Genomic DNA, 13,909 nt, shown 5'->3' with positions numbered 1-13,909 from the left:
ATTTCCAAGTAATTTTTTTTCTGAAACGGTATAAATAAAGAGAATAAGTGTAGAATTTAATTTTAGGGCTTCATAGACTATAGGACATGTACGAATTTTTATTTTTTCACTGAATTATGTTCATGTATTTCAATGAAAGAAAGCTTTGACTCAAATATTAAAAGCTTTCTGTGCAAAACAACCATGGTCCGAAATTATAACTTTGCTGTTTGCTGTTCAAGAAACAATGTAGTTATTGTATGGTATTATTTGTTCCTCTTTTCATGTGATATATAATACAGCACTTACCCTGCTTTCTTCTAGGCTATCAAATGGACCTGGTGGATCATCCAGACAAAGAAATTCTCTCACTGCAAGGCTTTCAAAGGAAAAAAAAAAATTAGCTGGGGTACAAATAAGTTTACAAAAGATAGCAAGATAGCAGAAAGCAAAAGTTACTCTGAAGCTAGCTATAGTGTTTTAAGCAAGTTGGTTCTGCTGGTAAATGAAAATAAGCAAGATGGCGTATGTGTTTTCACACAAGTAACAAAATACAAATATAAAATCTATAGAAGATACAAAGATTTTAGGTTATTTCTAAGATCTTATGAACATAAATAGATTGTGAATTTACGTTACATAAAAACTACACGACATAAAACATAAATCAGAAATGGTACAAGAAACCAACGTAAATGGTGAAAAGACAGTATTATTTTCAAAGAAATATTAATTTGAACTAGTCTAAAAAAGTCATCTTTTTATGAAGAAATACAACTTCTAATTTATACTTCATTTGTTTCTTCTTCAGATGATTCTAAAGTAACTAAAGTATTTACTATGAAACAAGTTAAAGAGTTTTGCAATCATGTTTATTATATTAATTTACTTAAATGTTTTCCCTAGAGAATTCAAGAGAAAGAATTCTGATCATCCCATTTCTGAATTACCATAAAGTTCAAAATAATGAAGTAATATGATATTGCTATACTTATACTTTTCAATTACCAGAAACAGGTTAAGAAGGTAGAAACCTGAACTTCCTTGTTACAAAATACTCCTCTTTCTAAAAAGTAATCTTGGATTGAGAGAAAGCTCTATATGTATGTTAAAACAAAAATGTGGAGACTTAAAGGATGATAATGAAGGCGGTGGTGATAAAGAGATAAATGGGATTTTTAGTAAAAATCTTTCCAAAGGAAAAAATGAATATAGAGAAGTGGTGTTAAGAAAGTAATCCAGAAGATCCCAAAAACAGAAAAAAGAGGAGCAAGTTTCTGGATTATAAAATCTTGATAATATAGATAATAAAAAAACATACACTCAGGGAAACTGAGATAAAACTTGAGTATTCATAATCATGAAATAATAGAGATGGAAGGGATCATAAATGTGATCTAGTTGAACTATCCATAGTATGCTTATAGTATCCCTTTTATATGTTCAGCCAAGAATATGTCTAAACACCTCCAGAAATAGGGACTCTACCATCTCTTAAAATAAACCATCCTAAGTTTGAATAATACAGAAACTAGAAAATTATTTCTTCACTGAGCTGGATTTCTCTCCCTGAAGCTTCTATTCATGAGTCTTAGTTTGGCTTTCTGGGGCCCTTCCAGGTAAGTCTAAGTCTTCTTTCACATTATAACCCTAAAAATATGTCAAGAATGTTATGTTTACTCTAACCTTATACCTCTAACAAGCAATAATAACACACTAACATTTCCTTTTCTTTTTTCATGTAACAAAATTTATTGAGTACTTAAAGCCTATATGGTCTTCTGCATTCATGGAGCCAACATTTTTTTCCAGTTTTACTGAAATATAATTGACAATTAAAAATTATATATATTTAAGGTATATAACTTGACTCGATATATACATACATTATGAAATATGAAGTACAATCAAACTAATTAACATATCACCTCACATGGTTACCATTTCTAACATTTTCAAAGTACATTACACACACAGGGTTTTCACATATCCTACTTTATTCAGTTTCCACAACCATCATGTGAGGTGAGGATAGGCATTATACCTCCATTTTACAAGTGATAATAAAGTTCAGAGAGGTAAAATGACCCACCCAAGGTCATTAGTGCAAGTGGTAGAGCTAGACCTTAAATCTGTCTTCTGAGTATAAATATGTGCCTTTTTCTACCTTTAAACTCTTTTCTCTTATGTTTTGGTTCATTTGGATTCTTTCCCCTTGCTGATCACTTCTTTCTGACCACATTCAATTTCTCTGTATCTTTCTTTAATCAAAGTCTCTAGAATACTGCAGTTGGTCTAATAGTATAGAGAAGAACAGGACCATGATACGTTCTTTTGGTTTAGATACTATACTTTCTATCCACCCACTATTTATATCGGAAAACCAACTATTAGGCAGAATGAGGCACAAGAAATAAACTGATCTTGGGATTGACAGTTCAAAAGTCTGGATGAAATGCTAAGAGAACAGCCTTTAAGGATGAAAAGGAAAGTGCTAAGAAGTTTATGGAAGAGTCTTTTGAATACTTTCAGTGTATGACAACTTAATGTGTGACGTTATTTCTTATAAGTTTATAGTCAGATTTCCTCATTCTTTAGTAACATTTTCATGTTCACCATTACTCTAATTATTGGAATGCTGCTGCTAGGAAAGAAAAAGGGGGTAAAGGGATATAAGTATTTCTTTTTATACCTTTGGTTTAAAGCAGAAATTCAGCCCAAGATCCACAGTGATGTTGACAATGTACCCAGCTGTAGGAAATTTTTTTTAGAGTAGTTATTCCATTTCATTCTCCTTCCCTAAAAATCTTTATGATTTATGGCTCACTAGAGTTCTACTCAAATGAAATCCAATGGATCTCTAAATTTTTTTTCACTACAGTTCCAAGGTTATATTCCATGCCCTACTTTGTTTAATCTGTAGCATAAGAATGAAATTTAAAACTGGCACTACAACTGTGATTTACAAAACACTTTTTTCAGGGGTTCAATACATTTCTTCTGTTTCGATAGGACTCAGTTGATGGAGGAAGAAAGTTAATACTCTTAAGCTCTTTTCCCATCCAAGGAAAGGGACACACAAGAATGTCTGGCAGATGGTAGTGTCTGAGAAAACAACTTCTTTCTCAAAAATTCGGGTACCTTTTCTCCCCACTAGAAAAGGAAGACTTTTCCCCTTCTTGAGAATCACTGACTAGAGAACTTTATTTAGATTTGATAAATATTTGACTGCCTACGTGTGCCATGGCTCTGCTCAGTGATTTCTTATATATTATCAATGTATAATTTATAAACAAATCAAGTAAATTCAAATAAAGTATAAGTACCAAAGAGTCTATATTATTAAATGTTCTATGGATTAAATAGAAGTCAGTTAAAAAAAATTATTATTTATTTATTTGTTCACTGATAGGTTCAATACAACTCCCTAATCTATCTTCTGTATTTGATCTTTAATACTTTTGTTTCCATTTGACCATGATAATGAAGGTAAGAAAAACATCAGAATTAGGAGAGAAACCTATCTAAGAGAAAATCCAACAATCTGGAATTGAAAGGTATGGAAAGACTATCTTTCTGATTATCACGTAGAGTAACTTCTTAGTGTGGTTGGGAAATCTCTATTTTAATATTGTGATCAGTTGTTGACTTAACTTGTCTGAATATAAGGAAACCAGAGATGGTACCCTTCAGCATTGTTTTTATCAGAGGAAATTTGCCCTATAGCTTAAACTCTTCCTTTGAGTCTCTTGAAAAAGTTTCCTTTAAAAGAGTTACTGTAATTTTCAAACTTCTTAAAAAACTATTCCATCCAGTGAATCTTCACCTTTTATTTCATAATCTACCTTCCTTTTTTTCTTTCATGGGTATGTATTTGTTTACATTCCACAATTTTTAAAAAGACCAGTAATTTAATAGCTAAATGAGCTCTTTTTTTTTTTTTTTTTTTTTTTTTGTGGTATGCGGGCCTCCCCCTGCTGCGGCCTCTCCCGCTGCGGAGCACAGGCTCTGGACGCGCACAGGCCCAGCGGCCATGGCTCACGGGTCCAGCCGCTCCGCGGCATGTGGGATCCTCCCAGACCGGGGCGCGAACCCGGTTCCCCTGCATCGGCAGGCGGACGCGCAACCACTGCGCCACCAGGGAAGCCCAAATGAGCTCTTTATCTCAAAATTTATATTAAAAAAAAGCTAAAACTAATGCCTACAATCCATTAAAAGGTCTATAAAGAACTAAGTAAAAAAAGTACTAAAAATACTAGATACTACTTCTGTCAAAACCAAATTAAGCTCAAAAAGTCACTGCATGAAAATATTAATTGAGGGATTTCAGATAGAAATGTTTTATCAGTTACTATTTCTCTTCAGTATTCTCTACCAGTAAAAAGAAAATAACAAAAATTTGACATTAAATACAACCCCGAGGATAGGGACTCAGGGATCAAGGCTGGTGACAGTGAGGGTCACGGTGAGGGAGATGGGTAGCTGGGGGTGAAGCTGAAGTGCTCACATTTACCCTCCTGTGCTGGATATGCAGGCAAGGCTGTGGGCCTAGTTTATATCTTGATTATCTCTCACCTAGTTACTTTTAGTCCACTTGTGTCCCTACATTCAGTTTTATTCCTTCTAACACAAAAATACTTCAAAAGCAAATGTTTTATGTCAAACCCAGCTTAAAACCCATCTATGCCTCCTCTAACAAGAGGGAACAAAGCCAAGGTCTTGGCGCTGGCATAAAGCACCTGTGTACATTCAAGCTTTTACTGCCTTTCTTATTTGACACTTCAGCAACAGTACATCCTCATGCCTATCATGTTGTTTCATGCTTGCTGCTATCATCCTGGCCCATCCTACCCACCTTCAGCTGGCTAACTCAGACTTCATATTCATGACTTAGCTCATCTATTATCTCCTCATAGAATCTTCTCTGACTAAATCTCCCTCCCCTACACTCTACTCGGTTCAGTACTCTTATATGCATTACTACACTACCTTGAAGAGATCCCTTTCACAGGACTTGCTACACTGTATTATTAGTATTTTCTGCTTACCAAGCAGTCTGCTTCAACAAAAAGTAGATGACAAGTTCCAGGGCTGTACAGAATCTGAATAAATTAGCATAGCACAGAATAAGTATTCAAAAAATAATGAATTTATTGGTAAGAGCTATGCTAATTGCTCTTAAAAAAATTAATGAAACTATTAAGCGCATCAGAACAAATTTCTATCCACTGTTGTAGATAAATAATACAGCACAACTCTCAAATTTGAGATGGAATTTAGTTTTTAATAGATATGCCTACTTGGACGAGGGAGTAAGCTTAGGACAGTACCATGTAAGACCAAAAGTCTTAAGAGTTAAAAGAAGGTTAGAATCTGGCTGTTTCTGATGGTTCGCCTTCAAGATTTATAAAGAAGCACAATGAAAGGAATAGCATATGAGAAACTTAGAGCTGAAAGCGGATTTTTAGAGAACATTTAGTCCAATTACTTCATTTTCTAATTGGAAACACTAATTAAAATCAGTTAAGTAGGGCTTCCCTGGTGGCGCAGTGGTTAAGAATCCGCCTGCCAATGCAGGGGACATGGGTTCGAGACCTGGTCCGGGAAGATCCCACATGCCATGGAGCAACTAAGCCCGTGCACCACAACTACTGAGCCTGCGCTCTAGACCTGCAAGCCACAACTACTGAAGTCGGGGCACCTAGAGCCCGTGCTCCACAACAAGACAAGCCACAGCAATAAGAAGCCCACGCACCGCAACGAAGAGTAGCCTCTGCTCACCGCAGCTAGAGAAAGCCCGCACGCAGCAACGAAGCCAAAAGTAAATAAATAAAATAAATAAATATATAAAAAATAAATGCATACGTTTCAAAAAAATCAGTTAAGTAATTGCCTAAAATTATTTCACTACTAAGCCCAGAAAACTGAATTTTGCATAAGGTCTTTGAGAACTAATTTAATAAGTTAAGAGTTTACGTGTATCTGAATACAAAATATTTAGCTTTATTACATTATAAAAACTGTAGTTTCATGTTTTTATAAAGAAGTATTGGGATTTTGTCTTTATCCTTTCCTCCCTTACAAGAATTCATAAATGGCTGTTTGACAACCTCAGACTTTCTGGATATTTTCTATATATTTGTCCTCTCACCCATAATCTTAATCTATTGTTCAAGATTCTCAAACCCCACTCCCTACTTCAGTATTGCTTGATTCACTGCAAACAGGACTGATCTTCCCCTTCTCTGAATTCCTTTTACTTTTATAATCTGTATCATGCCAAGTAGGACTTCATAAACTCTACTATTTTGTTCAAACAGAAGCTTAATTTCTTCAAATGAATTAAGTGCAGTAAGTATATCCTCAGCTTCACTTTTACCCTTCTTCGTATGACAAAGGGCAAATGCTTAGGATACAGATGAATAACTTTTCCCTCGGCCAAGTCATGTTTTAAACAGTAATGTATTAAGAAACTGCTTAAACTGTGAAATAAAAAATGCTACTCATCACTCGCAAAAAATATAGTACCCTAGAACAAACAAGGTATACAAACCTTATTTAGAGTTCTACTTAAGTTATCTTACTTGTATTCCTTAAATGTCTGAGATATATGACAAAAATAAGTAAGCAAGTAAATGTGAGGCACAATAGAGGTTTTCATGCAACACTTTTTAGAACCTTTAATATTCTAGGAATGTCAAATGAAACCTTTCCCAAACTTATTTGACCAAGAAATCTTTCTGTCCCTGAAACACCTATCTATAAATTGCACATGATAATTATCACTGTTCTAAGGACTGCAGTTTTAGAAACAGGATCTTGAATGTTTACCATACAGATACAGATCTATTAACAATAATTTTTAAAAAAAGATACATCTCAACTAAGATACACTTTTAATGTTTAAAAAAATCAAGAAATCACAAGATGAGTTCATCAACATGGTTCATACTATTTAATATTTCATTAAATAGAAAGAGTATAGTCATTTATAGAATAAATTTGATTTTAATTTACCATATTTGCAATACAGAGACATAAAGGTTTACTGAATAAGGAATAAGAGAAAGGGGATATGATGTTTTGACTTCTTAGCTGTAAAAGTCTTCTTTTATGGTATGGTATAAAATATATTTTCTTCAAAGACTTTCTCTATGATTTTAGACTTTGTTGGTTTCTACTCCTGCTTTGTGTATCTGAATTAACACTAACCTTTTTTTTTTCTTTTTTCTTTGGAGAGATGTAAAAAATTATAGAAAAGTAGGGAGCATCCATCTTCCCACCACCTAGGCTGGAACACACAGTTGCTAAGTTTTGTCATATTTGTTTCAGTCTCTTTTTCTTATAAATAGTACAACAGCAAATATCAACAGTTCTGCCATTCATTCAACAAGTACTTATCGAGCATGGACTCTGTGTTGCATTCTGCTAAGCACTGCACACTGAATGGTGGGTAAACCAGCCACATGACCTACTACTATGTATGCACCTTACAGCCTGGTAGGAGAGCACAATCAAATAATCACAGAAATAGTTACAAACTGAGATGTTGTAAAAGTAAAGTACCAAGCAGCCTTTCTCAGCTGGGATTCCATGACAGGATTAAACCCTGCTGACAATGATGTGAGTGACTATTTTCTCATTCTCTCAAGACTGGTACATAGCTAGTAGAATCCTAGAAGCATGTAATGAGAAGTTAATTCATTACATGCAATGGGTGTCTTAGGGTATTAGGAGTTGACTTTCAGAGCCAGTAGAGAAGATACTATGAGAAAGACCTGACCTAGTTTTTGATGGTGGTGGTAGGTGAGGGGTTGGTCCAGAGAGCCAGTTACCTAAAAGTCTGTGTTGAAACGTGAAGGAGTTATCTAGGCCAGGGCTGGGGGAGCAAGGGTAGTAGTGTGAAATGTTGCCTTTCTAGGGAATAGCATACTGAAAGGTCCTAAGGGACAAAGGAGCAGGCAACTCTGAAAAATTACAAGACCAATATGGCTGATGTACAGAGAATGGGGGCAGGGAGGAATAACAAAACATGAAGTTGGAAAGACAGGCAGGTGGTCAGGGACCAGAAAGGATGACTTAAACTGCATTACAAAAGATCACTGTGGCTCCAATGGGCTATAGAAATAAGAGTGGATGAGGAAGATGAGTGATGGGAAAGGAGTAATTAAAGTGAGAGAAAACTGCTAGACTAGGTGGCGATGGCAGGAATGGAGAAAAGTAGACAGATTAGAGTAGTGTTTAAAGTATAAAGGCAGGGATGTGTCCAGATGACTTGTGGGTTTTAGGTAGAGGATGATGCTGAATAATGGGGGGAAAGTCAGAGAGTAAGCATTGAAGTCTTTCCTAGGTTTGAGGTTTGTCTGAAGGAGATGTCAAGGAGGCAACTGCAGATGTGAATCTGGAGATGAGAAATGGGGTCTGGCTTAGAGTTCCTTTATTAGAGGAAAGTGAGGGGGGATGGGTAGAGATCTTAAGCAGTCATTGAGCTTAGCACACATTAAGAAGCAAGATGTAAAAGCAAATTGGAAAGGAAGAAGTAAAACTGTCACTGTTTGCAGATGACATGATACTATACATAGAGAATGCTAAAGAAGCTACCAGAAAACTACTATAGCTAATCAATGAATTTGGTAACATTGCAGGATACAAAATTAATGCACAGAAATCTCTTGCATTCCTATACACTAATGATGAAAAATGTGAAAGAAATTACAGAAACACTCCCATTTACCATTGCAACAAAAAGAATAAAATACCTAAGAATAAACCTACCTAGGGAGGCAAAAGACCTGTATGCAGAAAATTATAAGACACTGCTGAAAGAAATTAAAGATGATACAAACAGATGGAGAGATACACCATGTTCTTGGAATGGAAGAATCAATATTGTGGAAATGACTATACTACCCAAAGCAATCTACAGACTCAATGCAATCCCTATCAAATTACCAATGGCATTTTTTACAGAACTAGAACAAAAAATTTTAAAATTTGTATGGAGACACAAAAGACCCCAAACAGCCAAAGCAGTCTTGAAAAAAACGGAGCTGGAGGAATCATACTTCCTGACTTCAGACTATATTACAAAGCTACAGTAATCAAGACAATATGGTACTGGCACAAAAACAGAAATATAGATCAATGGAACAGGATAGAAAGCCCAGAGATAAACCCACACACCTATGGTCAACTAATCTATGACAAAGGAGGCAAGGATATATAATGGAGAAAAGACAGTCTCTTCAAAAAGTGGTGCTGGGAAAACTGGACAGCTACATGTAAGAGAATGAAATTAGAACACTCCCTAACACCATACACAAAAATAAACTCCAAATGGATGAGAGACCTAAATGTAAGACTGGATACTATAAAACTCTCAGAGGAAAACATAAGAAGAAAACTCTTGGACATAAATCACAGCAAGATCTTTTTTGATCCACCTCCTAGAGTAATGGAAATAAAAACAAAAATAAACAAACGGGACCTAATGAAACTTAAAAGCTTTTGCACAGCCAAGGAAACTATAAACAAGATGAAAAGACAACCCGCAGAATGGGAGAAAATATTTGCAAACGAATCAACAGACAAAGGATTAATCTTCAAAATATATAAACAGCTCATGCAGCTCAATATTAAAAAAACAAACAACCCCATCAAAAAATGGGCAGAAGAGCTAAATATATGTTTCTCCAAAGAAAACATACAGATGGCCAAGAGGCACATGAAAAGCTGCTCAACATCACTAATTATTAGAGAAATGCAAAACAAAACTACAATGAGGTATCTAGAATGGGCATCATCAGAAAATCTACAAAAAACAAATGCTGGAGAGGGTGTAGAGAAAAGGGAACCCTCCTGCACTGTCGGTGGGAATGTAAACTGATACGGACACTATGGAGAAGAGTATGAAGGTTCCTTAAAAATCTAAAAATAGAATTACCATATGACCCAGCAATCCCACTCCTGGGCATATACCCTGAGAAAACCATAATTCAAAAAGACACATGCACTCCAATGTTCATTGCAGCACTATTTAGAATAGCCAGGACATGGAAGCAACCTAAATGCCCATCGACAGATGAATGGATAAAGAAGATGTGGTACATATACACAATGGAATATTACTCAGCCATAAAAAGGAATGAAATTGGGTCATTTGTAGAGATGTGGATGGATCCAGAGACTGTCATACAGAGTGGAGTAAGTCAGAAAGAGAAAAACAAATATTGTATATTAACGCATATATGTGGAACCTAGAAAACTGGTACAGATGAACCAGTTTGCAGGGCAGAAATAGACACAGATGTAGAGAACAAACGTAGGGACACCAAGGGGGGAAAGTGTGTGTGGGGGGTGGTGGTGGTGGGATGAATTGGGAATTGGGATTGACATTTATACACTAATAGGTATAAAATGGGTAACTAATAAGAACCTGCTGTATAAAAAAATAAAATAAAATTCAAAAAAAAATAGAAGCAAGATGTATATGCATAGTACATGTGTAATATAAGGTGATATACATAAATGAAAACTAAGAAAAAAGGGTGGAAAAAGTAAGGGCAGTTTTCTTATTTTTTTTCCATTCTTATGTGAAACATTGCTAAAGATAGTTACAGACACAGGTGTCCATACAATACGCTATTGCTTCATTGTAAATGCTCTGTAATTTTTTTCAAAATGGTTCTAATTTATCTGATAATGTAAGTTCCAAAATTAGATACCCAGATGATATTAAATCATATAGCAATTTTCTTGTAAATATATTCAGATACAAAAAACCCATATAGGTCTTTTCTTTCTCTTTTTAATGATTTCTGGTATTTTCACTTTACCCTCTGTATAAATTAACCTGACTTCACAATTTTCATATTTTTGCATTACTTTGGAGACATATAAATATTATCATCAAAATTATATAGTGTTATTTAACTAGAAATCTACCAGTATGTGAGCCACTCTGTTTAAATTATTACTAAAATTCTAAAATCAAGCTTATAGCTGGGTGGTTTGACTATATGGAACACTGAATTTTCAACTTTGCTGACTTTTTGGAGGTGTTACTATAAATCAAATACCAAATAAAGTCCTTGCTGAAAAAAGGCAAGAAAATTACAGTTAGTGCTTTATTAGAGATAAATACGCCTACCTTATATTTTTGTGCTTGAATATATATGGTCCTAGATTTATTCTTTAGTTTAAACCAATTATTGGAATGCATTTATAACCTGTTATTCAATTTGTTACATACCAGTTAGCAATGTCCTTGTGAGCTACTAAATTTTGAAGAAACGCTTGTAATCCTAATTGTCTATCTTCTAAAAAGTCGGCATTGTAATTATCTTTAAACCAGCGTTTTGGTGGAAGTGCTAATCGAAAGCCTGGAAACATCTCTTTTAACTGAAAAAGAAGAAGAAAGAAGATATAATGTTCAACTCAATGATATGAATTCTACAAAATCTATTCTGTTGACTATGTGAAACTATTCACATAACAAGCTTACAATAAAAGAATTAAATTCAGCTATGCTTTTTATGCCTTGGTTGTTTTATTTCTTGATTTCTACCAGTTGTGTATGCATAGGAGTTACAGTTGCTCCCTGTCCCTGCTAACACGTGGCACTGCTTGTCTTTTTAATGTCAGCCATTCCAGTGGGTGTGTAGTAGTATTTCATTGTGGCTTTAATTTACATTCATCTCTTGACAAATGGTGTTAAGTATCTTCTCATGTGCTTGGATTTGCATAACTTCTTTGGTGAATTATCTATTTAAATCTTCTGAACCCTCTGCTTTAAAAAAACTGGGTTACTTGTCTTTTAAGTTGTCAGAGTTCTTTTTTTTTTTTTTTTTCGGGCCCAGCCGCTCCGCGGCATGTGGGATCCTCCCAGACCGGGGCGCAAACCCGGTTCCCCTGCATCGGCAGGCGGACGCGCAACCACTGCACCACCAGGGAAGCCCGTACATTTTTTTTTTTTTTTTTTTTTTAGTTGTCAGAGTTCTTTATATATTCTAGATAGAAGGCCTCTGTCAGATATATGTATGACAAATATATTCTCCCAGACTGTGGCTTGATTTTTCATGTTAACCGTCTTAACAGAGCACATTTAAAAAATTTTAATGTTACCTAATTCATCCATTTTTTTCTTTTATGGTTTAGGCTTTTTTAGATACTATCTAAGAAATCGTTGCTCACTCCAAGGTTACAAAAATTTTCTTCCATGTTTTTTCCTAAGATGTTTATAGTCTTAGCTTTTACATTTTGGCTTATGATCAATTTTGCATATTTGGCTTAAAGTTTACTTTCTTAGGAAAGACTTTTCCACCTTTTAAGCTAGGTTAGATTTCCCTTTTTACACTCTGATCAAGTGACTATAACTGGATAACAAGTTACCTCAAAACTCAGTGGTGTAAAATAACCATTTATTAGGCCATGGACTCTGTGGGCTGGTAATTCGTACAGGGAATGGTGAGGATGGGTTTTTTTGTCACAATGAATTAGAACCTCAGCTGGAAACTTGAAGTTGGGAGCTGGAAGCAACTGAAGTTCGTTCCCACATATTTATACTGGATCATGCTGCTTGTTGGCTGAGACATTAGCTGGAGCTGTCAGTCACAAGCCTAACATGACCTCTCCATGTATCTTGGATTTTCTCACAGCATAAAGTCTGGGTTTCAAAGGGGAGCATCCCAAGAGAGAAAGCCAGGATGAAGCTGTATGCTTCTTATGATCTAGCCTCATCATCCCACAGCATCAGTTCCACTGTCCTCTATTGGCTAGATCAGTCACAAGCTCACCCACGTTCAAGGGGGAGAGGAAACAGATTCTACTTCTTGATAGCGGAAAGATTCTGGAAGAGCATATGGGACTGAGAATATTGCTGCATACATTTTTAGAAAAGACAATCTGCCACACATTCTCAAATCATTAATTTATTTTTTAAATGACATTATCACGATGTAAATTAAGTAACGTTTATTTAATTTTGGACTCTTCTACCAGACCAGTCTTCTAAACCTTGGTTGCACATTGGAATCACCCAAGGAACTCTGAGTAAGAATTCATAATACAGACACTTTGTGAGGGCTCTATTGTAGAACAGCTCCCTCTTTTCTGAGGATAATTTATGAGGATCTGGTGTTAATGACTGTGTCCTATCTCTGATATATTTGCATTTAATTAGCTGGGATATGGCCTGGGTATTGTAATTTTAAAACGTTTCCCAGGGAAGTCCAAAGTACAGCTAAGACTTAGAATCATTTTACATCGCGATGATTGTCTTATTCATAGTTGCACCCCCAATGTCTAGCATAATGCCTGCTACATTACAAGCAGTCAACAATCTATGTTCAATAAATGAATGAAATGAAATCATGTACTGTTCAAATTTCTATACTTAAATATAAGACAAAATATCACTGTATCAATGTAAGACAAAAGACTAGCAAAAGAGAAAATTCACAGGGTAAAATGCTAAATAAAAATATAAAACATAAATTCTGTCTATATTTCTATACTGAAAACCCTGATTTGATTTCAAGATGTAAACAGATAATTTTGGCCTTGGAGTCTGGTCGTTTACTGTGTTTGCAATGCAAGTAATAAAAGCCATAAGGAGAAAATAAAAAGTCTTTTTATTAATTTCAAGCTTTAAAATTTAAATGTCACATATGTCCACATGCATGGTTAGATTTTTTTCCCCTAAAAAAATAATCCTCAGAAAAGAGTTAGTTGTTCCACAATTGAGCCCTCACAAAATGTTTATATTATGAGTGCTTACTCAATAACTTTATTTTGAACAAAGGACAATTTGGGAACTATATATTAGCTTGAAATAACTTTAGTAAAGGCTAGTTTTCATATTTCATTAAACTAAACATTAATAGATTTCCTGTGAAATGACATCATAATAGGCATTTGATGTTTCCATAAA

At 35.0% G+C, this 13,909-nt stretch overlaps 1 protein-coding gene across 4 annotated transcripts in view; it reads right to left on the bottom strand.

Moving 5' to 3' along the window:
* Positions 1-13,909, bottom strand: part of SNX16 (sorting nexin 16) — a 32,546-nt gene that overhangs the window by 6,004 nt on the left and 12,633 nt on the right. For all 4 annotated transcript variants that reach the window (XM_028500580.2, XM_007125357.4, XM_007125358.4 and 1 more), the window contains exons 4-5: positions 11,231-11,379; positions 289-358 (exon numbers count right to left, since the gene is read on the bottom strand). In XM_028500580.2, the coding sequence (XP_028356381.1) occupies positions 289-358; positions 11,231-11,379 (219 nt within the window). The remainder of the gene's footprint in view (positions 1-288; positions 359-11,230; positions 11,380-13,909) is intronic.

Source organism: Physeter macrocephalus, chromosome 15, assembly GCF_002837175.3.
Source record: "Physeter macrocephalus isolate SW-GA chromosome 15, ASM283717v5, whole genome shotgun sequence".
Lineage (NCBI taxonomy): Eukaryota > Metazoa > Chordata > Mammalia > Artiodactyla > Physeteridae > Physeter > Physeter macrocephalus.
This window is presented reverse-complemented; position numbering and strand designations above follow the sequence as displayed.